Source organism: Trichoplusia ni, chromosome 10 (genome assembly GCF_003590095.1).
Source record: "Trichoplusia ni isolate ovarian cell line Hi5 chromosome 10, tn1, whole genome shotgun sequence".
NCBI lineage: Eukaryota > Metazoa > Arthropoda > Insecta > Lepidoptera > Noctuidae > Trichoplusia > Trichoplusia ni.
The window spans coordinates 10700826-10725969 of record NC_039487.1 but is presented as its reverse complement, the minus strand read 5'-3'; the positions used below and the strand labels follow the sequence as shown (position 1 = coordinate 10725969).

The window sequence follows — 25144 nt, the reverse complement described above, 5'->3', positions numbered from 1 at the left end:
AGAAGCATCAATATCTTTTGTGGGTTTACAGTGTTTCCAACATTCCTTGAAAATACATTGTGTAAACAATGAGGAAGATTTGAGACTTACATGGTCTCTTAAATAATAAAGCAAAGAAATTTATTCAAATGCTTTCCCCCTCGAAATTTTCTATTTACATGAAAAGTGTTCTTTACAAATGAATTTTTTTTTTAATAAAAATTAAGCAAATATCTAACTCCTGAGATGGTAATTGAAAATTAGCCACGTGTTATCTGTGTTATGTATTCATTCTTTTGTCTAGTGTTCTGTACCATCATATAAAAACTGAAAAAAACCATGTTTGTAATATGAAAGGCTTACATGCATTTTCTTTCACTATTTGTTGTTTTTAGTCTTGAAATCATTATAAAACATGATAGGTACACAGTTACAGAATGATAAATGAGAATGAGACTTACAATAGGATCCATACCATTATCATTGCGATATGGAACTCTTAAAACATAACCTTCAAATGATGTTGTCAGGTATATCCAGAGCAAAATAAAAATAAGTACTTTTATCTCTACAACTATATTTACAATAAATAAAAAACCTGTTGATATACATATAACTGACTGTTTTACCATTTCCTCATCAAACCAGCGGTGCAGTCAAACAGTAATGGGTTTTTGAACTCTCCTCTCATATCTAACATGTAATGCATCCACCTATTCTTAATTTTCATAGGTAGCTGTACTCTAGCAATGTTCCTTGCCTCCTTACAACATACATTCTCCATAGGAACAGTCATTATTCTGTTCTTACCAAATGGTGTGTATGTTACAAATGTTAATTTCTTTCCACCTTTGTTGAGGATCAAATAACGTACAGAACGGAGAGTGTACATCCATATCACTGCAAGGGAACTGCCACCTAAAATGGTAATTTGAGTATTAGTTTAATATATCCAACCAGCTGCATATTCTTCTGTCTCACAAAGTGAGTACTTACCTATTACTACAGATATAATCCCTAGAGTATTTCTGTACTTGTTCTCTCCAAGATTTATCCTTCTAAACCAAGGAGTTTCATCTGTTATTGTAGATTTATCGACAGGCGCATCCCTTAGAGTGGAAAACGAAAACACTCCTAAATATGTCCAAAACATATACTGAACTACTGCAAATATGTTCATATACATGTAGAACTTCGGATTTTCGTATTTAAATAAAATTACATCTTTTATTACATTTGTATTTACATCATGAATTGTTTTGGTCGGTATGGATGTGGATGACATTTTTTTTATATTAATTTTGTCAGAAACATATTTAAAAGGGAACCGCTGACCTGCTGCTCTCTTGAGCACGGTGGCAGCAAATGGTAATAAGAACATTTTATTCCAATTTCAATAATAAAAGATAACTGAATGTCTACATTCAGCTTAATAACCTTACTTTTACAAACTGAACTGACACAAGATGAACTATCATTTTGACAATTTAATTTCCTCTTCCCAGTGCACCTCGGTGCAGACTATAAAAGCAAAATTACCCCACAGATAAAAGATTAACTACAGAAGTACAAACTGTACAGAGCCTACATGAATATTTGTAATAATTATATTGAATCGCGACATTACATACCATGACATAAACTCATAAAATCACGGAAATAAAATATAATATTGCAGCCTCCCGCCATATGAAAATTACGGATTTGTTGAGACGATTTGAAACACACTCATTATACACATCGCAAATGGGTTTTTATTTTTTTTGTGTTGTTTGTTTTAATTGTTATTTAAAACAAACAATCACTGCCGAATCGAAAGTTTATACAATGTTTGCAATGATTGGTATAAAATTAAATACGAATTAATGTAGTTAGCAAAGACATTAAATACTCTACAAGCGTAGTTAGTGACAGTGTAGGCAGTAGATGTCAACAAATGCGGCCAATAAATCACTTTCTATAGAATAAAACAAACAAGGAGATTGTTTGCAGATGTTTTAATACGCCAAATGAAATAAGAGTAGTTATTTAATTACTACTACTTATCAAAATAAATGATATTCTCATAAACAGTCAAATTTTGGAAACCATTTGACAGCGTTAGTCAGTGTCGTTCCATCTCTAAGCTTAATAAATTTTAATAGAAATGAAGCTTAATGAACGCCGTTTAACGATTTAGTTTTATCAAATTGAAGGCTCTCCTTTTTTCTTTCTAGTTTCATATTTAGCATAGCGTACAATATACTAGGTCTATTCAAAGTTTGGTAATAGTCGATTTTTGGTATAGACAATACAAGTGAAACATTTATGAAGAAAAAATTCTAGTCTGTAGTTCGTCTTGGCGTCTTCGTTGTTTCATCGCGGTCGTGTATTTGCAAAATAAAGCTTATTTGAAAATGTTATTTTTTGTCCGCGTACGTAATTAGTGCAACCTTTGTTCTGGTTTCCAGACAAACGCTATTTAGCGCTAATCGAACGCGTTTAAATAGCACCTTTAACAAGATGGCTGATATAAAGGTGAGTAAGACCAAAGCATTTGGCGGCATTTTGATTGGTAACGGCCAAATTCGTGATATTTACATGTAAACTTTTATGACTTTGTCCACTTTGTTAAACGTGAAGTTCCATTTAAATGTGTTAAAGTAAATGAACAAGCGTTGAAATATTTCATTAATTATTTTATTCATGTAGGTACTAGTGTAGGAGCTAATTGCTAGTAGAATTGTTGATTCTGGTATTGTGCCTTTTTACAGTTTTTACAATTATCTTTTCAAACCAATATTCCAACCGTCGAATGATTTGAAATACTTAGGTACATGCAATAATATTGGAAGTGTGGTTGGCAAACTACCCACATAGAGAATAAAGATTAAAAATAACGGCAATTCAATATAAGTATTCAGTCGATTTTAATACTTATATTATTATGAAGAAAACAAATATCCGCTTCAATTTGTAGTGCATCATTCGATGGTAAATGAGGTTGTTATTTCTAATTATTGGAAACCTCCATTCTAAATTAGTATTCTGTAATAAATAAATCTCTTGTATTGACACCATTTGTGTCATTAAATGGTGCTCTTTCGTTTATATTATCAAATTGTAATAAAGATTTATTAGATCTATACATCCTTTACTTTTAGGCCCAAATAAAAATGTTTTATGACCACATGATGGCATGTCAGGTAGGACAAACATGACCAAGGTGTCCTGGTCATGCTAAATCATTTTGATTTTTTACTTACTAATCCTATGAATGGGAGCAAACAACTGTCTATATACACATGATATATTTGGAGTAAATATTTTTAATAACCTGTACAAATGGAAAATTTATAAAGGAAAACTTATTTGTATATTGATGGTTAATTTTATGTTTTTAGCATACTTGTCATGATGTATTTATTAGTCATGCGTGTCATGAATTACTTGCTACATAAAATCTTAAGTCATTCCCAATTCGGACCATCTTAGGTTGCGTTTTAGATAGTCATTGAAAATTAATTTGTAAAGAAAACACAATGTGTTTGAAATGCTTATCTATATTACACTCCTATGGTAACACCTGTTGCTTTTGACAGTATAGAGATATATACTTGTAAAATTGTAGCATAGCATAGAGTAATATAGCTAGACAAATGACAACTTCAGTCACCTTTGAATAAGGGTCTAAGCCCCATTTATACCATTATTTTTATATACCGTCACCACTACACCCATATATTGATCTGACATTAGATTAAGTGTAAATTGTTTATCGTAACTGTTGATAGATTTTCACTATCGGATTATTCATTCAGTTCCTACATTGCTATCTTTTTACCAAAAAACTTTACAATTACAATTAAATTGTATTCAATATTCCAACTGGAGGAAGCATTAAGCTTATTGCATTCATAATTTCCTTGCTCAAGGCTTTTATTCAATATCCTATTTCTTTATACTGTTTTATGTTTGAACCTGCTGGTTTATAATGTTGGTATAGATTTTAATAGATCACTATTCTCATTTCAGGCTATGTTCAACAAAGTAAATAATGCTGCTCAAAATGGTACGGCGGAGGCGGCGCCTCCGGCCAAAGGTGCTAAGGGCACAATTGAAAAAATTTACCAGAAAAAGACACAACTTGAACACATTCTCCTTCGTCCAGACACATACATAGGGTCTGTGGAACGGACCACTGAGTTGATGTGGATTTTTGACAAGACTAAGGAGTGCATGGTTCAGAAAGAATTGAACTTTGTGCCAGGTTTGTTCAAATAATTTTATTTTTTTGTTTTAAAACATTTACATATACATACATTTACATAAACATTTTCTTCTAAATGAATATTTAATAATGTACTGTGAACATTTATACATTGTAGGTTTATACAAAATATATGATGAAATCTTAGTAAATGCCGCTGACAACAAACAAAGAGATCCCAAAATGGATGTCATCAAAATTGAAATTAACCAGGAACAAAATACAATATCCGTTTACAACAATGGGTGTGGTATTCCTGTAGTAATGCACAAAGAAGAGAAAATGTATGTGCCTACTATGATTTTTGGCCACCTTCTCACATCATCTAATTATAATGACGAGGAAGAGAAAGTGACAGGTGGAAGAAACGGCTATGGTGCCAAGTTATGTAACATTTTCTCAACAAAGTTTACCCTAGAAACTGCATCCAAACAATATAAAAAACATTTTAAACAGACATGGGGCTCTAACATGACAAAGGCCTCTGAACCAAAGGTAAAGGAGGCTGGCAAAGATGACGATTTTACAAAAGTGACTTTCAGCCCTGATTTGGCTAAGTTTAAGATGGAAAAGTTAGAAGATGATATAGTAGCTTTAATGTCCCGGCGAGCTTATGACATTGCTATGTCAACACAGGGCGTGAAAGTGTACCTGAATGGAGAAAGACTTAAGATTAATAAGTTTAAAGACTATGTAGATTTGTACATAAAAGGTAAAGAAGATGAAAATGGGCAACCGTTAAAAGTAGTCTATGAAAAAGTGAATGACCGGTGGGAGCTTGCCCTCACACTCTCTGACAAAGGCTTTCAACAAGTCTCATTTGTTAATTCAATAGCTACAACAAAAGGTGGAAAACATGTTGACACAGTTTCTGATAGCATAGTCAAAAATGTTCTAGAAATACTAAAAAAGAAAAACAAAGGTGGAGTAAATATTAAGCCTGTGCAAGTTAAAAACCATATGTGGGTGTTCATTAACTGTTTGATTGTAAACCCAACCTTTGATTCACAAACAAAAGAGTATATGACCCTTCAAGCTAAGAGTTTTGGTTCTAAATGTAATTATTCTGATAAATTCATAACGGCGGTAACAAAATCTGGTCTAGTGGAGTCCGTCTTGACATGGGCAAAGTTTAAAGCTCAAACAGAATTGGTAAAGGCATCTGGTAAGAAACAGAGTAAACTGAAAGGTATACCTAAACTAGAAGATGCCAACGACGCTGGCACTAAAAACGCGCACTTGTGCACCTTGATCCTGACGGAGGGAGACTCAGCCAAGTCCTTGGCTGTTTCCGGTCTCGGCGTGGTCGGCAGAGACCACTATGGCGTGTTCCCTCTGAAGGGCAAACCCCTCAATGTAAGAGATGCATCTCACAAACAAGTATTAGAAAATGTTGAAATAAACAATGTGATTAAAATCCTCGGACTCCAATATAAAAAGAAATACAATTCAGTTGACGATCTAAAATCATTAAGGTATGGCAAAGTTATGATCATGGCTGATCAGGATCAGGACGGCTCTCACATCAAAGGATTGATTATCAATTTTATACATCACAATTGGCCAGAGTTACTAAAACTGCCATTTCTTGAAGAATTTATTACTCCCATTGTAAAAGCTACAAAAAAAGACAAAGAAATCTCTTTCTATTCATTACCTGAGTTTGAGGAATGGAAGAACAATACAGAGAACCATCACACGTATAATATCAAATACTACAAGGGTTTGGGTACATCCACATCCAAGGAGGCTAAAGAATACTTCCAGAATATGGACAGGCATAGAATTAGGTTTAAATATGGTGGTCCCACTGATGATCACCATATAGAGTTGGCATTTTCAAAGAAAGGTGCTGACCAACGCAAGGAGTGGTTGACTAACCACATGGATGAAGTGAAACGTAGGAAAGAAATTGGCCTTCCTGAAAGATATTTGTACACGAAAGACACTAAAGCTGTGTCATATTCTGATTTCGTAAATTTAGAGCTGGTACTCTTTTCTAATGGAGATAATGTGAGGTAAATATAATACTTAATATTACTGTGACTTGTTATCATTACTGCTATACCTGAGGATGTCGGTTTGATTCCCACCCAGAACAAATGATAGTATGATGAGCATGATCATTTGTTCTGAGTCTGGGTGTAATTTATCTATTATATGTATTTATTAAAATATAAAAGTAAGTATGTTTTATCAATTGTCTAGTACAGTTAGACTTGATTGTGTTGTGTGAAAGTTGTGGAGTATTATATTAATAATGAATAAGTTGGTCTATAATTATTGCTTCTTTGAATATTGAATAAGATAGTCTTTTTAATTTTCAGATCAATACCGTCTATGGTGGACGGTTTGAAACCTGGTCAACGTAAAGTCATCTTTACATGCATCAAACGTAATGATAAACGCGAAGTGAAGGTGGCCCAGCTGGCTGGTTCAGTCGCCGAACAATCGGCCTACCATCACGGTGAGGAATATACTCATTTATATTTGTAGGGCAAGATTATAGCTGATTATGATAAAAAAATAGAGGAACATTGCACACAGGCTTCTTTTTTTGCGTCGATTTTTGCCTTGGATTTGCCTTTGACCTGTTGTCGTCTTTTGTGGATTGCAACTGTCACTGGATAACCCATAACCAGGGACCGGCCGGATACTCATTGAAAGGGTTTTTGAAGGGGTTTTTTTAAGCGCTTCAAGAAAAAACCCTATGACATATGTTACACCTTCGAACGGGTTACTGGAACCCTGTTCTGAACAGGTTACCCTTTACTACCCTGTAACACTGTAACAGGGTAACCCACTCCAACCTAAGACAATGCAATATGCACTCTTTATCATAGACATTAGTTTGAAAATAGTATAACCACGAGCGCACGTGACATCTTACCGCCCAGCGGCGCCATTGTTGCATTTACCGAGCGACTTGTAAACATGGAATAAAAATCATTGTAGATATGATCTTACAGTTTAATTTTGCTTGTCGCACTTTTCAAACGTTGTGATATATATTTTTCGTGTCTATACTTGTAGACCAGGGTCGATAATTTTTAAAACCAAATTAAAAAATAGTAGGATGAAACCCATTAGAAAAGGAGGGGAATATTATAAAAATGAAAGGAAAAATAATTTACGGGTGATCTGAGGTCGGGAAGGGGGTGGGAGTGACGTTTGAAGAGTAAAAAACGGTTTTTATCAATTTCCGGCAAAACTAAAATTCGTATCGAAAAAAGTCAAATGGCAAAGTTCTAAAAGAAAAAGATCTAAAACTTTTGTGTTTACATTTTTTTCACATAACGTCAAAATTTATGTGAAAAATCTAAAAAACCAAGATTGTGGTTTTTTATTTTTATCTTTTACCAAAATTTATTTTTGTAACGAAATTTGGTGAAAACTTACTTTTTTGTGTCCCAAATACGCTGTAATTTATTTGATTAAAAATATTTATTTTTTCACCTTATTTTGAATTAATATAAAAAAACACTCTAATTTTCAATCGAAAATTCACCCGTCAAATCTTCTCAGAAAATGCAAAAAATGAAAAAAAAACTTGTATTCGATTTTTTTTTAAATTATTATAAATAATTTCATCTAAAAAATTTGATCTCATTTTGTGTTCAATAGACCAATAATCGAGGAAGGTTTTAGGCTAGGTATATAAAATTACGCTGCAACTAATAGGAGCGAAGACTTAATGGAAAATGTGGCAAATACGGGGAAAAATATTAATCTTCGAGGGGTTTCGTTCAAAAATTCCTAACTTATATCTTCTAACCACGCGGACGAAGTCGCGGGCAACAGCTAGTTACCTATATGACGTTTCGCGCGTAGGTAGTTTGTCCGAGAGGCGCGACGCGTCGGCGATAGAAGAAAATCAGCCGTAGTCTTAGTAAAGCAATGAGGGGCCGCTAGGGTGCAAGTATGCAGCTCAAGTTTAGTGGGTAATTCAGGGTAACACGAATAAAAGCCTTTCGTGAAGGTAACCACTTCAAAGGGTTAAGTTATTGAAGGGGTTAACCCCTTCACGTGGTTACCATAATGAAGGTGTTAACCATTTCGCTGGGTTTCGAGGATGTAACTCGAACAAAAGGTAACACTGCGATATGAGTTACCCCGTGTACGGGTTACCCTGTCAAACGGCTTAACTCTAAAGTGGGGTTGTCCGGTCCCTGCCCATAACTTACCAAACCAAATATGGCTAAAAGATAGATATACCTTTTAGAAATCAATTGTTAATTATATAGCAAATTCTCGATACCAAAACTTGTGGGCCTCATTTCCTTGTAACCTTCAGGGTGTAAGTGAAAACACCCTTTTAATTTAATTCTTTATTGAAAATTGCATAAGAAGTGGGTACAAAAGGCGAGCTTTATCTTTTATTACATTTGAGGGTGTACAAAGTATAAAATACATTTAAGCACTAAAGGAAAAATATAATTGTAGATACAATTTCTCCATATCAAAAATGAAACACAATAATACTTTACAAAATTAAAATAATATTTATTAATATCGATAACAGCCTATAAAACTAACTTTCAATCTAGTAGTTTGCTCTAAATTACGTGATCCATCCAAACAGCTTCATCCCTACTCCATTTACATCCTTACAAAGCTTTTTTGCATCGAAAAATTCCTTTCTCTGGTTCCAGACTATTTTTACACAAAAAATGTGTATTACATGTAAATCGGTTCAGTACTGTAACTGTCGTGAAAGCAAGTAGAATTATCATAGCACTACAAACTACCATGACATTGGATGGTCTCAGAACTACCAATGGCCACAAGTTGATGCTGTTCGTATAAACGAGTGGTCACCATCGTTCACGATTGGTTTCGGGTTCGATGTCCGTATGAGATAAATATATGTAGGATTCAATTGCTAAGATGAGATGTTTCTATTTGTGAACCGCTCGCGACAAAAGAATCAAACACCTTGCATCTTACACTGTTTAGAACGGCTTATTTTTTAAGAAATTAAGTCGCTCGTAACAATTCAAAACCGTAATATTATTTACTTTTGTGTTTAACAGGTGAGCAGTCCCTAGCTATGACGATAGTGAACCTGGCGCAGAACTACGTGGGCTCGAACAACATCAACTTGCTGGAGCCGCGCGGTCAGTTCGGGACCCGTCTCTGCGGCGGCAAGGACTCGGCCAGCCCGCGTTACATCTTCACGCTCATGTCCCCGCTCACCAGGCTACTCTTCCACCCACATGATGATCCATTACTTGTTGTGAGTATTTACTTGCTTCTTAATAATAATAAATTGATGACCAACTCGCGTGTTTATGCGCGAGTATGCTTTCAAATTAATTTATAGTTTATGTTATTTAAACTTTCAGCGTGATAACTGTAACGCTTTGGACATTTAGGAACGTGTTTAAATATTTTTTTAAGGATATTTAATTGACGTCCTTGTACACTTGTTTTTTACCCTTTTTATCAGAATATGCTAGTTTAAAATAATAGAGCTCCATCCACTGCTTCTTAATATAATAACAAATTGATGACCAAGCCAGACATGCTGATGACCATATCGAGTATAATTTAATTTATCAAAGTTTCCGTGTTTAATGATTTGCGGGTCAATGTTATCGCGGAACAGTCGTAAAATATATGATTTGCAAACCCTTACATAGCATTTTATTTACGATATTCACACACATTCATAGAATTGAAAAATCAGTCATTTGAAGAATCGGTCATTTATAGAATCGGCCTTTAAAAGAATCGGTCTTTTATAGAATCAGTCATCTGTAGAATCAGTAATTTAAAGAATTGTACATTTCAAGAATTGGTCATTCTTAGACTAAACCCAAATTAAGAACCATGGTCATGTCCTTGTAGCACATGGCACGATGAAACGCCTTGATCTTCTTCTGGGTTTGTTCAGCATCATACAGGCTTTCATGCTTGGGTGTAGCCAAGTCTGAATGACGTAAGACGAACTGCAGCATTTATATGTTCTTAATCTTGCACGCAAAAATGATTAAGTCAAGGCCTAAATATTTACGCATATCCTGAAATAGAGCTTCCATTTGTGCTTTAACTTCGCCTTTAAGGCCTCTATTAATCGAGTCTGATATTTTTTTAAATTCTGAGTCCATTGTTCAAAATTTTCAATCTGTAATGAAAAAAATGGGTTCTTTTCTGTAATATTCATTCTTAAAAGCATTTTGTATGTATTTTCCTCAAAATAATTATGTAGATTTTAATATTATTTAAGATTTGAGTATTTTGATGTGGGCATTAAAGTTATTGGAATTCAGAAACATATTTTTTAGATATATTGTAGATCCAAACTCCAAACTCGAAAATCTCATATGAATAAGATTATTTCTTGTATCATTAAAGTTGTAACTAACTAATTAAGGTCTTTTGTTTTTCAAAGTTATTTGAAAATTAGTCCATAACTTTTTTGGCTATATGATCGATTTTTATTAAACATGTCTAAAACATTCGCATATAATTAACCTTTAATACAAAACACACTAAATTAAAATAACTCGAATCTATTCGGGAGCTATGATGCCACAAACAGATAGACAGACACGTCAACACCTCTCTTTATGCCTCGGGGTTTATGAATTATATTTTGATCGTTTTTGCCTCTGAGGAGGCATACAATGCATTGAACTGTCTGGATTAACTACGACATATAAATCAGTATTTTGGCATTCGCAAATGGGTACAATTAAAAAAATGCACTAATATATAAAATTTTCCTGTTGGGGCGTTTGCAGATAATAGAATCTCATTTTGATTCTCATTAAATTTTGTGTGCATATTGGGTAGGTCTGAGAATCGCTCATCTATATTCACCCCTTAGCTGCCTAGGAATATTGTTCATATTTTTTCCGCACCATGGCAAAACAAAGCTTGCTGGGTCAACTAGTATACATATAATAAATTGTATTTTACTAAGTCAATCCTACCTTTGGAACACTTTTAATGTGTGTCTTTTAAATCATTATTGGATTATGTATCTAAATTCACAATTACGTTTTAGCCCACATCTAAAACTTGAGTTAAGTAAATAAAATCAGATCCAGGCCTACTAGGTCTATCTTAAGCAACCAATACAAATTAATTTCAAGTTAAGGTTACTTACCAGCAATGGATATGCACTGATAGTCCTTAAACCAACTTAACCACTTATGCGAAGTCTTTGAGTATGGCTACTCCTTTAAATATGTATAATCACATAGTAGCTTCTGGCCGCGGCTTTGCTCGCGTGTATGTTGTATGTCGAATACATATTGATGAAAAGACGTATTATACGTATTATTCTAGAATTTTAGCTGCCGTTTTGAGATATATTATCAAACTCACAAGTGATATTATGTACCAAAAAACCTATTAGTAGTTCCGTGCCCAGGTTACCTAGGTAGGTAACCCTGTTACCCGGTACTGAACCCTGAAAGCAAATAATCCAAAAGCATATCAAATCTATATCTCAGAGACGCGTCAGATCCAATCTCATCATCATTAAACAATGTTTTGCTCAGTTTTAAAGATTTAATCATACAAAGGGACAGACAGACAGTTCGTTTTATAATATGTAGTGATACAACACAAGGAAAAGGCTATTTTTTGTGTAATACAATAACATATTGGTAATAGATAGGGTGATATGAAAACCAAAAATGATGCTCAACAATGCTTTAGGGACCGACAAATATTATCTGTGCTTTAAATAATCGATAGGATTATAAGAAATAAAAAATAGCAAATCTAACTGTTTACGTATGCGATGTAAAGTCGCGGGTAATTTACTTTAAAAAACTTATTGATTTGATGACTCCCCTATATTGTAATTTAGCCAAATTGTTTACTTCTTAAATTCGGGTTATTTTCGTTATAGCACGAGTTTGAAGACAATCAGAAAATTGAGCCGATATATTATCTTCCGATCATTCCTATGGTCCTGGTGAACGGCGCTGAAGGCATAGGAACTGGATGGTCTACGAAAATACCTAACTACAACCCCAGGGATATTGCTGAGAATATAAGGTACGTTATCATGGGCACATTGTGCAAGTGCCGGAGAGCCTGCCTCGCCGTTGTCAATAACCGCTACCATAGTCAGGAGAGTAGGTCTGACGGGGGCCGTAGATTTATATTGCTGTATCATAGTGGTTTACACCTATACATATTACACACGCTTTGCGTGCGGGTGCGATCGCTGTTATTGAAAGCAACAACACTGACTCTGCAGCTGATCAGCTGGTGTGAATATCTTTGTTGCCCTTTACGATAACCATGGTTAAGGATTTCATTTTAAGGGCCATTTTCTACATCTGATAAGAAACTGAAAGATGTACAACTTGTCTTCAAGGATATTGATAAATAGGTATTGGCGCTTTCGGTGAAAGCAAAAATATAAAACTTGGAAATATGAGTACTTCTGTGGCATACTGATGAAGGATACTTGACACACTTATATTTGCCGGTCCAGGCGGATGTTAGACGGCGAGGAGCCGAAGCCGATGCACCCGTGGTACAAGAACTTCCGCGGCACCATCGAGGGCTTCGGCGACAAGTACGTGATCTCGGGCGAGGCCGCCGTCCTGCCCGGCGAGCGTCTGGAGATCAGCGAGCTGCCCGTGGGCGCCTGGACGCAGAACTACAAGGAGAACGTGCTCGAGCCCATGCTGGGCACCGACAAAGTCAAGCCGCTCATCTCAGAGTACAGGGTAACGCTAACCGATAAACATACTTACATATTTCTAAATTCATACATAATATAAATAAATTAAACCCAGACACAAACAACAAAATATCATCCTAAAGCAAAAAAATTTCCTGGATGGGGATCGAATCCAAGACCCCCGATATAAAAGTAAAGACCACTAAACCAACAGGCTGCTCTATTCGCTCTGTAAAATTATGGTTTTTTGAAACATTGTATCTAGTGTGTCTACAGATACCTTTTTACATTGTCCCATATACATAGTAATCGAGATAAAGTTTTTCCGAATTAAAGTGCTCTTGTTTAGTATCTGGAGTTTGTCAACACTAAAAGCTTCATGTAGGTATTTAAACATTTGTGCCCATTCAGTAAATAACTTATTAAAATAGATAACATCCAATTTCAGTAGTGTCCCATTCAATTGTCATTCAATGCTAATTTTAACATAAAAGCATATTAGAGCTTATTTACCTATGATATTTTGCCGGAAGGCAAGTTCTTGATAGTAAAATGCATGAAATCTATTTTAGTTAGATAGGTAAAATATGTAATAAAACCCAGTAAGTTACTTAATACGGAAAAATTATATAATTAAATTATAAGAATATTCAAGCAAAGAACGTCACTAATAAAGTATGACTCAAATACTACATTCATATTTTCGCTACGATAAAATATTATTAAAGTTTATTTTATTATTTGTAAAAACACTTCAATAATATGGACAAATATTATGTTGTTTTAAATTAAATACGGGAAAGTACGTCAAGTATTTTGATGTTGATGTTTTTTCCAAAACTTCAATAATATTGCCCACATATGACATTATGACTAAAATTCGTCTACCAATAGATATCCACATTATTTGTGAGTGTCAAAGGCTATTTAGGTACTCGTATTAACTGTTGAATAAAGAATTAAATAAACATTTTGTTTGCAGGAATACAACACAGACACGACAGTGCGGTTCGTGGTGAGCCTGTTACCGGGCAAGCTGGCCGAGGTGGAGGCGGAGGGCATCCACAAGGTCTTCAAGTTGCAGACCACCATATCCCTGACCTGCATGAACGCCTTCGACCACAACTCCTGCCTTAAAAAGTAAACATTTCATTACGATACGATCTCGACTTACCACTCTTTTTACTACTTTTTATCAAGTGTTTAATAATTTATTGTGGCACTAAGGCGGTTTCATAAAGCCGTCTTGTATATGCGATACTAAAAGACTTTTATTTAGTTGGTATATTCCACGAAAGTGACATTAGAGATCTTAGATAAACACGGACGGATTGGTACTGTTTAACTAGACACGGCTGCTTTAAACAACTTGATCTGCTTCTTTCTTTAATCTTATCAAAAGTATGAAGGTGCTTGAAGATGCGTGTTATATCAAGTGGTTTGGAATGAGCTACCAAGATATATAATTACAATAAGATATGCAAATACAATAAGAACTAGAACAATGTTGAGTCATATTTTATATTGTCAATAACAAATAAATAATAATTAGTATAAATATACCAGGTACGACAAAGTGGAAGAGATCTTGCGCGACTTCTACGCGTTGCGCGTGCAGTACTACGCGCGTCGCAAGGAGTACCGCCAGGGCCAGCTGCAGGCCGAGGCCGACAAGCTGTCCAACCAGGCCCGCTTCATACTCGAGAAGTGCGACAAGGGACTCGTCGTCGAGAACAAGAAGCGCAAGGCCATGGTCGAGGAACTCATCAAGAGAGGTGCGGACTGACACCTCTTACGCCAATACTAGCTTTAAGAAATATTTCAAAGACCAGTCTATTACAAAATAAATTTTCATATTAACTTGATCCCCGTTTAGGCGAACCGACAGACAGACAGATATACTTTCGCATTTATAGTATTTGTAAAACAATACTAACGCACTTGGGAAAGAGGTGCCGCTCTGCGCTGTGTAGTGCGTTGTCAAGCTTTAAGTTTGCAACAGTTTAAATATTAGTGGCGGTAGTAGACCCCTGATCACGCCCTAGACGCATCCCTCTACGCCGTAGACTTTTTGGCAATAACTTGGCAATTTTGCGATTTTGTTTAGCGATTGTAATTTCCATTAGAATCACATGGTATTCCCCTCGGGTCTCAAAACTCCAACCTGTTATTCAAGCTACTAAACTTCTCGCAGGTAATATCCTCCTGCTTACCAACTTCGACAGACCTAACAACATGTTCTTGATTTACAGGCTATGCTCCTGACCCTATCGCGGATTGGAAGAAGCGCGCGAGCAAGATCCAAGGACTGACGGCAGTGGAAGAAGACCCTCAGGACTCTGATGATGAACCCGAACCAGAATCCGAGAAAGGAAAACCTGTTGATCCAGGTACCTGAAAAACATTACCATTTTTCATGTAACAACTTACCTCAAGACTTACCGATCGACTAGTTGTTGGATCATATTTAAATGATTCTTTAACCTCGTTCGGTTTTTCTGCGCGGTGCTAACATAATATACATACAAGCAAATAGATTTTTTGTTTTTATAGCTGTTGTTTTGTGTAAAACATTATTTAAGTAATATATATCCCATGCAAAATATATGTTGAGCTTAAGATTTGTAACTGTCTTAATTTTATTAAATAATTAACAACTACTAGCTATATTGACATGTAAATTAATCATTGATAATATTTCACAGAAAAAGCTTTCCAAAATTTGAAGGAAGTGAAAAAGTTTAACTATCTGTTGGGAATGTCCATGTGGATGTTAACTAAGGAGAAAAAAGATGAGCTGCTCAAGCAAAGGGACCAGAAACTTGCCGAGTTAGATGAACTAAAGTAAGTGCACATGTAATTAAAGTCAATAGTACAAATAGTTTGATGGATTTTGTCATTGTTATAATTCAGACAGAACTCGAACCTGTGGCTCGCGTTATAATACCTAGTTTTAAAGCCGTAAAATATTATAAATGCCTACATTTTTAGTAATGGCGAAAACTTGGGAAAGATTTGATTAATTTGGTATTGCAATTCTTGATGATGGTTAAAGAAGAGATGTTTAAATAAAAGCCAACTAGCCATTGACATGACATGGCTTCAACATATTTGGCAACACTTTTCCAAGCCCAGGGCCACTGGCAATATCTTATAATAGTAATATCTAAATAACAAAACAACATTACCGAAACCAATATCTGCCATGCTCTCTCCGTGACGTATACATCAAATATGACTATGTCCTTATGACTCTGATCTGCGATTTTATAATATATGAATTGTAACATTTTCTAAATTATCGACTCTCTTTCGCACAAAACTCAGCGAACTTGCTATTAAATGCATTGTTAAAATTCGTCACATATTGTAAACAGAGCAAAGACACCGGCAATGTTGTGGCGTGAGGATCTTGACGAGTTTCTTATCAAATTGGAAGAAATCGAGGAGAAAGAGAGGCAGGAAGAGATGACCTGTAATAAGAAGACTGCCAAAGCCGCGGTAAGTGTCTGGTGCAAATTTTTTTTTTGTTAAGACGGAATCCTCAGGGACACCCACTCTCTCGGGGGAAGAAATGGGTAGTGTCAGGCTTTGACTGACTGAACCTGAACCTCGCCGTGCTACGTCGTCCGCGTTTTTGTGTCGGTGTATAGCAATGCGTTGCAATCCTTCATACAAATAAATTCGATCCTAACGGTCTTTTGCCTTCTCTTATTATTGGCACCTTCTTTGGTCTCTATTCTTAGTGGTCTGGAAATCACCGAGGTTCTTGTAGTGGATATTTGGACCACTTTATTCACACTCCTTTGTCGTGTTATAATAAAACTTTTTATAGCACGACCATTTCCAAGTTGTTATCTCTATGTAGGTTATGATGAAATAAAACAATATGTTTGTGACCAATTCTTACTATTGATCTGCATGTTATATAAGAGATTTAACTGTGTTTACATAAAACTCCAAATAACCAATGAAATTTTATTTTCTTCCTGCTAATCAGATGGAAAGAATTAAGGTAATGTGTTATTTAGATGTTCTTCTAAACTTTCATCATAATATTCTTATATGTAGGGGTGTTTATAACCCTCGGCATTTAAAAGGGAAAAAATAATAGATATTTCTTTAGATAAATATGTGTGTGTTATATGTATTTAGCTAATTTGTTGGTTTTATTACTCGATTATGCCTTTATAACATCAAGTAAAGTTGAGTAACTCAGTTTTGACAGTGATTCAAATAAAACCTTCTATAATTATCATTAACCGCTGCCAATCAACAGTTTACCTCATCTGTGCATGTTGCACAGATGAGGTAAACTGTCTGTATATTTATTACCTTTCACAATTTATCATATTTTTATGTTTTTAAATTAGAATGCGAATAAGAAGAGCCGCAAGTCACTAATGGACATTGCGCCTGCGGACAATGGCAGACGAGTTGAGCCGAAGATTTCAGAAGATTTGATCAAGAGGATTCAGGCGGCCGAGAAGGCGAAAACTAGAAAAGAAATCAAGAAAGAATATGACCCGGTAAGTTACCGTCGACTCAGGTTCCAATGTCAATAACCACTGGTGTGTCGCAGCTAGAAAAATGTTGAAAATTTCATATTTCGTTTATTTACACTCGAGTCATGTAAATTATACACACTTCTGCTGGTTGTTGGTTTACTAAGCCTGACTGCTATACAGAGGTCGTGGTTTCGATTCTCGCCCAGGATAAATGTTTTTGTGATGAACACAATCATTTATCCAGTGTCTGGGTGCAATTTATCTATACTATGTATGTATTTAGAAACATATGTTCATCGGTTGTCTAGTACTGATAATACAAGCTTTGCTTAGTTTGAGACTAGATGGTGATTTGTGAAAGTTAAATATTATCATTATTATATTACTCTGCAGGATGATCCGACTGGCATAAGTCCGATCAGTGCGGAGAAGAAGCCTAAAGGTCGCGTAAAGAAGGAGAAGCCAGAAAAAGCTGAGAAACCTGAAAAGGTTAAATCAGAAACGGACAAAGCGGCTGGCGATGGCTTAAAACAAACTAAGCTTGTCTTCAAAAAAGAAACTAAAAAGGTCAGTTGTTTTTTTTGTATATTGTTTGATATTTTTTTTGTTAGTCTAATAACAATTTCTGAAAGTTTTCGGCAAGGTTAATATTAATCTCTATCGATAGCGAACTGTGGCTTGTACAAACTGTTGAATATTCTTTCTCATATTGGTTTAGTGCATGGGATTAAATATTCAGTTCAAGAAAGGTGTAGGGTAGTTATAAAACGATGTTTAATAACTGTGTATAGTGTATGAGTACCCAGATCATTGTATATGAGTGTGGAGTCGGGTGGCAGTGCAAGCCTAACGCTGTGTTCCCCCGCAGAAGCGCACGTTCAGCGGCAGCAGCGCGGAGTCGGGCTCCGACGTGGAGCCGGGCGCCGCGCCCGCGCCCCGCGCGCGCCCCGCCGCCCGCCGCGCCGCCGCGCAGGTACGCACGCACACCCGCCGGACAAACAGACCTCATATTTGTATACAACGAGATACATGACCATTTTTGCCATTCAAACTCAAAGACGGCTAATATGACGAAACTCGATTTTAAGACATTTTGCAAACAAATGCAACGACACATTTACCCTTAGATTATATACCTATAGATGTAACCATGGCGTGACCGCACTTGAAACAGAAATAGATTTTTATGGTGTTGCCTAATAAGTTGGCAATTCCCACATATTAGGTAAAAAATATTATGAATTCTACTTGATCGCGAACAGACATTATAAGTACCTGTAAGTACTTCGCAAACTAAAAATTCTGAATTAGCACATTTTATATGCTAGCTTCAATAATGTAACTCTTATGTCGTAGTCGTACGAAATACTTTAATAAAACCTCCTTGGTCTAATATTTCGTTTTTACAAGGGCGGTAAGGAGAATCGTATGGACATCCATCGACCGACACGACATAAAACACACACGACACGTTCAATGATGAAATAAAACCAGTCTTTATCATAAAAATATTTATTACAAACCATAAGGAAATACCTACATTCATAATTATTGACCCTTAAACAATATTAACTTAGTGTGCATATTTCTGATTCTTTCATCTCGATGAGATAATGACGTCATTATATAATGAATCCTGACTTCAAAATATCTAAAAGCGATAGCTTTAATTAATAATACAAAATGATTTTCAAAAGGACTTTGTTCATTAATATGATTCTTTATTTCTGCAAAGACTTCTGTACCAATAAATTTTTTCAAAACACTGCAAGTCATTTTTGGTAAAGTGCCTTTTTGTGAAAAATAGGAATTCCCGTGTATTGATGTGGTTTGTCTTAAAATTTTTTCGGCAAACACACAAATTTTGATAACATCTTGTGATGGATAATGTAATCCGCCAACATCCTTTACAGCAATAAAACTCGGAAACTTTTCAATTGCAAATATTGCTCCTAAACATTCATCACATTTTATTATTTTTTTCAAATTGCGCACTACATATCCAGAAATATAAGTTATGGCTTCCTTTGAAAATTCTGATAATTCTAAGTTTCCTATATAGTCATGACCCTCGGGCAAATCAACAATTGAATCTTCATCGAGACTTTCGTCATTCATAGCCAATATTCTTTCTCTTCTACTGTTTATTTTACGACAAATGGAATTTGAATTGCACGTCAAAATATTAATATTATCTAATGGTATGCAATTACCTGTGGTAATATTTTTTAATTCACCATGGATCAGCAGTCGCTTATACGCCGATACGAACTGCAGAGCAGTAGGGTTATTGTTAAACCCACCTTTAGAGCGAATGGCACTAAAGAAAACCTCCAAATGGTCTTGGCTCATTTTATAAGTACATAAATATCGAAGAGGAGCATTTCCAATATGTATGTACTTGTAAAAAATAATTCTTAGCGCCTTAATAGAAATTAAAAACCCCAGAAACCCTGTTTTTCTTCCCGAATTAATGACTAAATCACCTTCAATGAACCTGAGCGTTTTGAGATAAGTTTCTAACTCTTCTAATTTTGCATTCATCATATTTTCTTTACTGATAGGTTTTTTAAAACCATATGAATATAAACTTCGGCTATTTAGAATATCAAACAAATCATTAAAGTTTGTGATAAATTCAATAGTACCTCCTGAATGTACAAAGTCTTCTATGGCTAGATAACCCTTGCATAATATAAGAGCCTCGGCGACAGATTTGCTGAAAGTTTGCGCAGCGAGTCTAACTTTCATTATTTGTTTCTTGTAATTAATATGAGCAGCTCTGAGCTTATTCCCTAAATGCAGTTCTTCCAGTTTTTGTAAATTATGCAATTTTTCAATATAATTCCAGGATATTATTTCGCCATTAGCATTCAAAATCTCTTTTTTGTCGGCTAGTGTATTTCTAACAAGTTTTAACATGTGACATGCATCTGGTATTATTACTATGATTTGACCTTCAATAGTTATTGTTGGATTGATATTGTTAATGTCATTAAATTGAGCGCCTAGATTTTTTGTCATGGCGAAATTTGCAGGACATCCGTCAAATGTCACCGATACTATTTGTACCCCACATTCTATTAACAAATGTACACAATTTTTTAATAATTCACTACGTTGGTCCCCGTTGACACCATTTGTCAGAAAGTACCCAACTGGTATTTTCCAACTGGAGTTTAACGCCGTAACCATAAAGACCAAAGCATCCTTAGCTAGCGGCATACTATCGGTGTCTAGATTATGTCCTACATTCACGTATCCGACGGTGCGTTTGCCATCCCACTGTAGGTGTTGTCGGATTGACATTTCGTCAAGACTAAGGCAGCATAATATTTTTTCATTAGACTTACTAACTAATAATTTGATAGCTTCAAAAGCTTCACTTGTGAATCCAGGTTCACAATCCACACATTTATACCACCTATATAATGTTTTAGGATGGGGCAAGCATGTGTTAAATTGCTTTCTCACAAATGCATAGGCCTTAGGGCTTAAAAAATGCAAACACAATGCAAATTTTCGTAACGATGGCGAATATTTTCGCGGACAGTTCGTTTTATCGAGGTATCTTTTAAGAAAATCTGCATTTTCAGATTCAACATTTGACAGTAAATCTAATTCTTCAGATTGCATTTGTAGTTTGCATTTTAATTCTGTTATAATATCTTGTAAATGTGCTGTCTTTTTAACTAATCGTCGTTTAGATTCACGTACAGCACGCAATTTTTTGCGACAATTATTAGATTTTGTCTTCTCTTTCTGCAGCAGATTTTCTAGTCGTTTTTCCTTCTTAAGAGTCGCTGGCTGGACAACAGGTTCTACATCAACTTCATAGCTGGGACCGGCCTAAAATGAAATTAAGTAGATTTTATAGTTCTTCTATCAAATATTTGTAAGTTTTACAGAGAATCAGTACGTCAGGTAAATATTGTTTCATTTTGCGCAGGTATGCTTACCACAGTTAACTTCTCTGGTTGAATATTTTGCACTTCTCGTAAAATAACCAACTTTCTTCGTTTATTAGGAGGTGATAAAGATGAATTAAAATTCTCTTTGCTCTCCTGGCTCGTAGATGGTAATGGAGTATTATCCTGTTGTGGACACGGATACGTTGAGGCTGGACTCTGTAACATTTAAAAATAAATACGTAAACAAGCAAATAATGATTAAAAGAAAGACTCAATATTGCATTATTAGAATGAATACTAAATACTTATAGAATAATAAATACTAAATACTAACATGTATATATTTCGTTGGTACTGAGTGAGGTTTTACTTGTACTCGTTTATTTTTATATAGTAATGAATCATCATCAAAATGAATCGAACAAATTTTTGAATACTTTGTTGGCTGCCAATTTTCTCGTCCAGTGGCATCCAGCCATTTCTTTTTATAAAGATTGGATGGAAACCTGAAATTTAAAGAACATTTTATTCACATGCTACGAAAGTTTACCTTTATTGAGTAATAAGTTAAATAAACTACAATAAAGTACTTAAATAAATCTAAGTAAATATAAATTTACATACAGAAGAATTAATTTCCTCTCAATAAAAATATTAAACTACTAGCTTTTACCCGCGACTTCATCCGCGTGAAAAGTATCCTATGTGTTAATCTAGGTAATAAACTACTCGTGTGCAAAATATCATTGAAATCCATCCAGACGTTATTGCGTGATTGAGTAACAAACAAACATTCAACAATACAAACCCTCGAATTTATAACATAACTACGATGAGTACCTGAGCCAACCCAACAATCGTATGTACTGACAAAAATGAAATATGATTTATTTGGGTAAATTCAAGTAGCTATTATGGCAACCCTGAACCGTTCATAGTTTTAGGTTATTTTATTTTGTGATATTGAAAACACGTATCACAACTCAATATTCTTGGCTCACGTCACTGAATTCATTACAAAACATCATAATCAATGATCATCTGGCCTTGAAGGGCGTTGTATTAACGAAAGAAATGATAATTTCGCCTACTTACGTGTGAAATGTTATTCCTTCAATTTTTCGCTCACTCCGGCTTTTACAGCCCAAAACACTGCAACCCACCATCGCACTTACACTAAATATTCTTTATCATCCAATTTTTATACGCACTAAACACTGTAAATTCGCACAATCACAGAAAAATCCGCAAGACGCCAAGTTTGTTTGTCACAATCTGTCAAACTCAGATCTTGCCAAACAACAAGACCGGCCATGTTGACAAAGACAAAAAATATATATTGTGTCCTGTTTCTTTGCATAAGTCTGACAATTAACGATCTCGCTCTATCAAGGAAAGTCATTTTAATGGTTACATCTATAGGTATATAATCTAAGCATTTACCTGTAAACAACACTTCTCTTAATTCTAATGCTGATTGAATCGCCCCAATTTATCAGTTCAAGTCCGCGTCAGTGTTAATTTTTTTTTTTTCAATTTTGCTTTCTAATATTATATAGCGTATTCTTGGAAAAATTAATACGTACTATCGGATATAACTATAGCCGATACAATTATTCTCAAATGTACTCTCATACTTCTTTTGTCCCTGATATTATTTAACAGTCTTTATATTATTCCAATTAAACTGTTCGGTATCCCTAATTAAAAGCAAAATTTTAATCGAAGGTTCAAAAATACAAAGACGGCTCTGAGGAATCGGACTCAGGTTCAGACGTGGAACTATTGGACAACAAGCTGGAATCCGAGGGCGAAGCGCCGCGGATGTTGTCCGAGAGCGACGACGAGGACGACTTCAATGTCAAGAAGAACGCCAACAAGAAACCCGCCGAAATGGACTCGGGTATGAACTCCAATATTACTGTTGTCCTCTACTGTTATATTACTCTGCCATAATATTACATCATCCTAAAATAAGTCTTCACGAGGCTAAGGGATAAGTCAACAATTTAGATGCTAAGTTTTTTTTCCATAAGCGCCTGTTTCACAATCACTGATTAGCCGCCATCTGGTAGATAAATTGAAAAGATTGACGTTTCGTGTATGAAAAAATCTGTCAAATAATTAAAGGGGAACGTGTGGCGGTGGTGAGACAAGCCCAAGTAAAACAAATATTGTTATAAATACTGTGCTGTGTTTGAAAAGAAAAATCGTAGCTCAAATTATCAGTTTTTTGAAAAGTTCGACATGAATTGTTTCAGATTGTTTATTTGACTCCCTTATCGAAGACACAAAGAACGAGGAAAAAGATAAAGCTAAAAATAACGGCGCGAGTCATCCTACGGCTGTGCTGTCGAGCGACGAAGAATCCCAGCCTAAGAAGAAGCCGGGGCCCAAACGGAAGCTCATGAATGATAATAAGAAGCCCAAAAAGAGGCCAGCTAAAGATATGCTGAGTGACGACGACGATGACAGCATATTTGACAGCAAAAAGGTCTGTAATCAAAGATATTTTACCATCGATTGAAAAAAGACGATTTAAGTTATACTTTTTTTTTAAATGATTGACTATTTATTCACTATCTGATCTATTGAAGAAAAAAGAACTAAAATATTATAAAACACCGGATGGTATAGAAAAGTGACGCCGTATTCGTCGTCCATTTACGTCCTAGTCGCGCCTATAGAAGTTTTACTTAATAAAACCGATGGTATACGATGCTATAATCATCGTCACATAAATGCCTTGCCGAACTACAATATAATTTTATTCTCATTTCAGGATCAAAAGAAAAAGGCAGCGCCTAAAAAGAAGTTGAAGAAGAAGGTGGCGAGTGATTCCGAGTTGGACGCTCACAATTTCAGCTTCTCAGATTCCGACTAAATCACCGTAAGTAAAAGTAGAGTATACTACCCAGTGTGAGATGAATTTATGAAAGTGTCTTATTATTATTTTTTATTAATGTTTTGTCCTTAAATTTCTGTAATTGGTTGTTCACACAACCATTGTAATCGAATAAATTAATAACTGATTTATTAATTTTTTCCTGTTTTTGTAAAGCGACGTTTCTACAATGTTAAGTGTTGTTAATCGAAGTTCAATGTATATACGTATGCTATGTTTACTCCATCTGTTTAGATACTTACACAAATGTCTTGTTTCAGAAGCAGTATCGTACCGGAGGCCGCAGGTTCTCGCAGCAGTGGCCGGGCCCTGCAGGCGGTGACTCCGGTACTACGTATTATTATAGTTCGTATCGAATACAATACATCTCACATTGTATTTTTTATACATTTTGGCCTACAGTCAGTGACTGCGCAGAGAAATACATGTTTGTAACCTTTCCGTTATAACTAAGTAATAGTTATTTATAATTTAGACTTAATTAGGTAATTTGTAATTAGTTGAAATTCGTCTGACATGTTGTGAAAGAAATTTTAAAAGATTTTAAATAAAGCCCGTTTGGCCTTTTCTGAAATAGATTTTTATGAAAGACTGTACATATTATGACAAGACGTTACAATTCGATTTATTTTTCCATCTATTCTTTCTTTGTTTCTATCCTATTTATCATTCAGTATTTGGCAGTTATATTCAAATTAAGGTATTTTATTACTTTACTAGCATTTTAAGAAATTCTGACATTCTAATTAATTTTATAATTATATTCAATTTTACAGGTTTGCTTTTTTATGAAACAATCTTACTATGAAATGTTTAGCAAATGAAAATAATCCGGTATTATTATGAAGATTGCGATTAAATTTAAAATTCTGTCATTATTTTTATGTTACAAATTAATGTAATTTCTCGATAGACAATGTTATTTTTACGATTGTAAAT

At 35.0% G+C, this 25144-nt stretch overlaps 2 protein-coding genes across 2 annotated transcripts; one reads left to right on the top strand and one right to left on the bottom strand.

The window, feature by feature from the left end:
- Positions 1 to 273: 273 nt before the first annotated feature.
- LOC113498090 (transmembrane protein 223) lies at positions 274 to 1480 on the bottom strand. Its single transcript, XM_026878005.1, has 2 exons — positions 976 to 1480; positions 274 to 897 (listed from the first exon to the last, which is right to left on the bottom strand). The coding sequence occupies exons 1-2, from the start codon at positions 1358 to 1360 to the stop codon at positions 605 to 607; spliced, it is 678 nt and encodes a 225-aa protein (XP_026733806.1). The 5' UTR covers positions 1361 to 1480; the 3' UTR covers positions 274 to 604.
- An 813-nt stretch (positions 1481 to 2293) lies between these two features.
- On the top strand, positions 2294 to 25098 carry LOC113498195 (DNA topoisomerase 2). Its single transcript, XM_026878136.1, has 19 exons — positions 2294 to 2496; positions 3994 to 4228; positions 4347 to 6246; positions 6556 to 6695; positions 9262 to 9464; positions 12096 to 12244; positions 12690 to 12927; positions 13864 to 14021; positions 14448 to 14656; positions 15134 to 15271; positions 15587 to 15725; positions 16259 to 16382; positions 17255 to 17410; positions 17783 to 17956; positions 18258 to 18362; positions 23029 to 23203; positions 23562 to 23794; positions 24083 to 24190; positions 24466 to 25098. Exons 1-18 carry the CDS (start codon positions 2482 to 2484, stop codon positions 24182 to 24184), a joined length of 4593 nt encoding a protein of 1530 aa, XP_026733937.1. The 5' UTR covers positions 2294 to 2481; the 3' UTR covers positions 24185 to 24190; positions 24466 to 25098.
- The last annotated feature ends 46 nt before the right edge of the window (positions 25099 to 25144 follow it).

Excerpts from the sequence above, each read along its gene's own strand:
- LOC113498195 (XM_026878136.1), top strand. Across the intron at positions 23,204-23,561 it reads ACCCGCCGAAATGGACTCGG|ATTGTTTATTTGACTCCCTT; the intron begins GTATGAACTCCA and ends GAATTGTTTCAG. Across the intron at positions 23,795-24,082 it reads GCATATTTGACAGCAAAAAG|GATCAAAAGAAAAAGGCAGC; the intron begins GTCTGTAATCAA and ends TTCTCATTTCAG.
- LOC113498090 (XM_026878005.1), bottom strand. The coding sequence starts at position 1,360 with ATGTTCTTATTACCATTTGCTGCCACCGTGCTCAAGAGAGCAGCAGGT. Across the intron at positions 898-975 it reads GATTATATCTGTAGTAATAG|GTGGCAGTTCCCTTGCAGTG; the intron begins GTAAGTACTCAC and ends TTACCATTTTAG.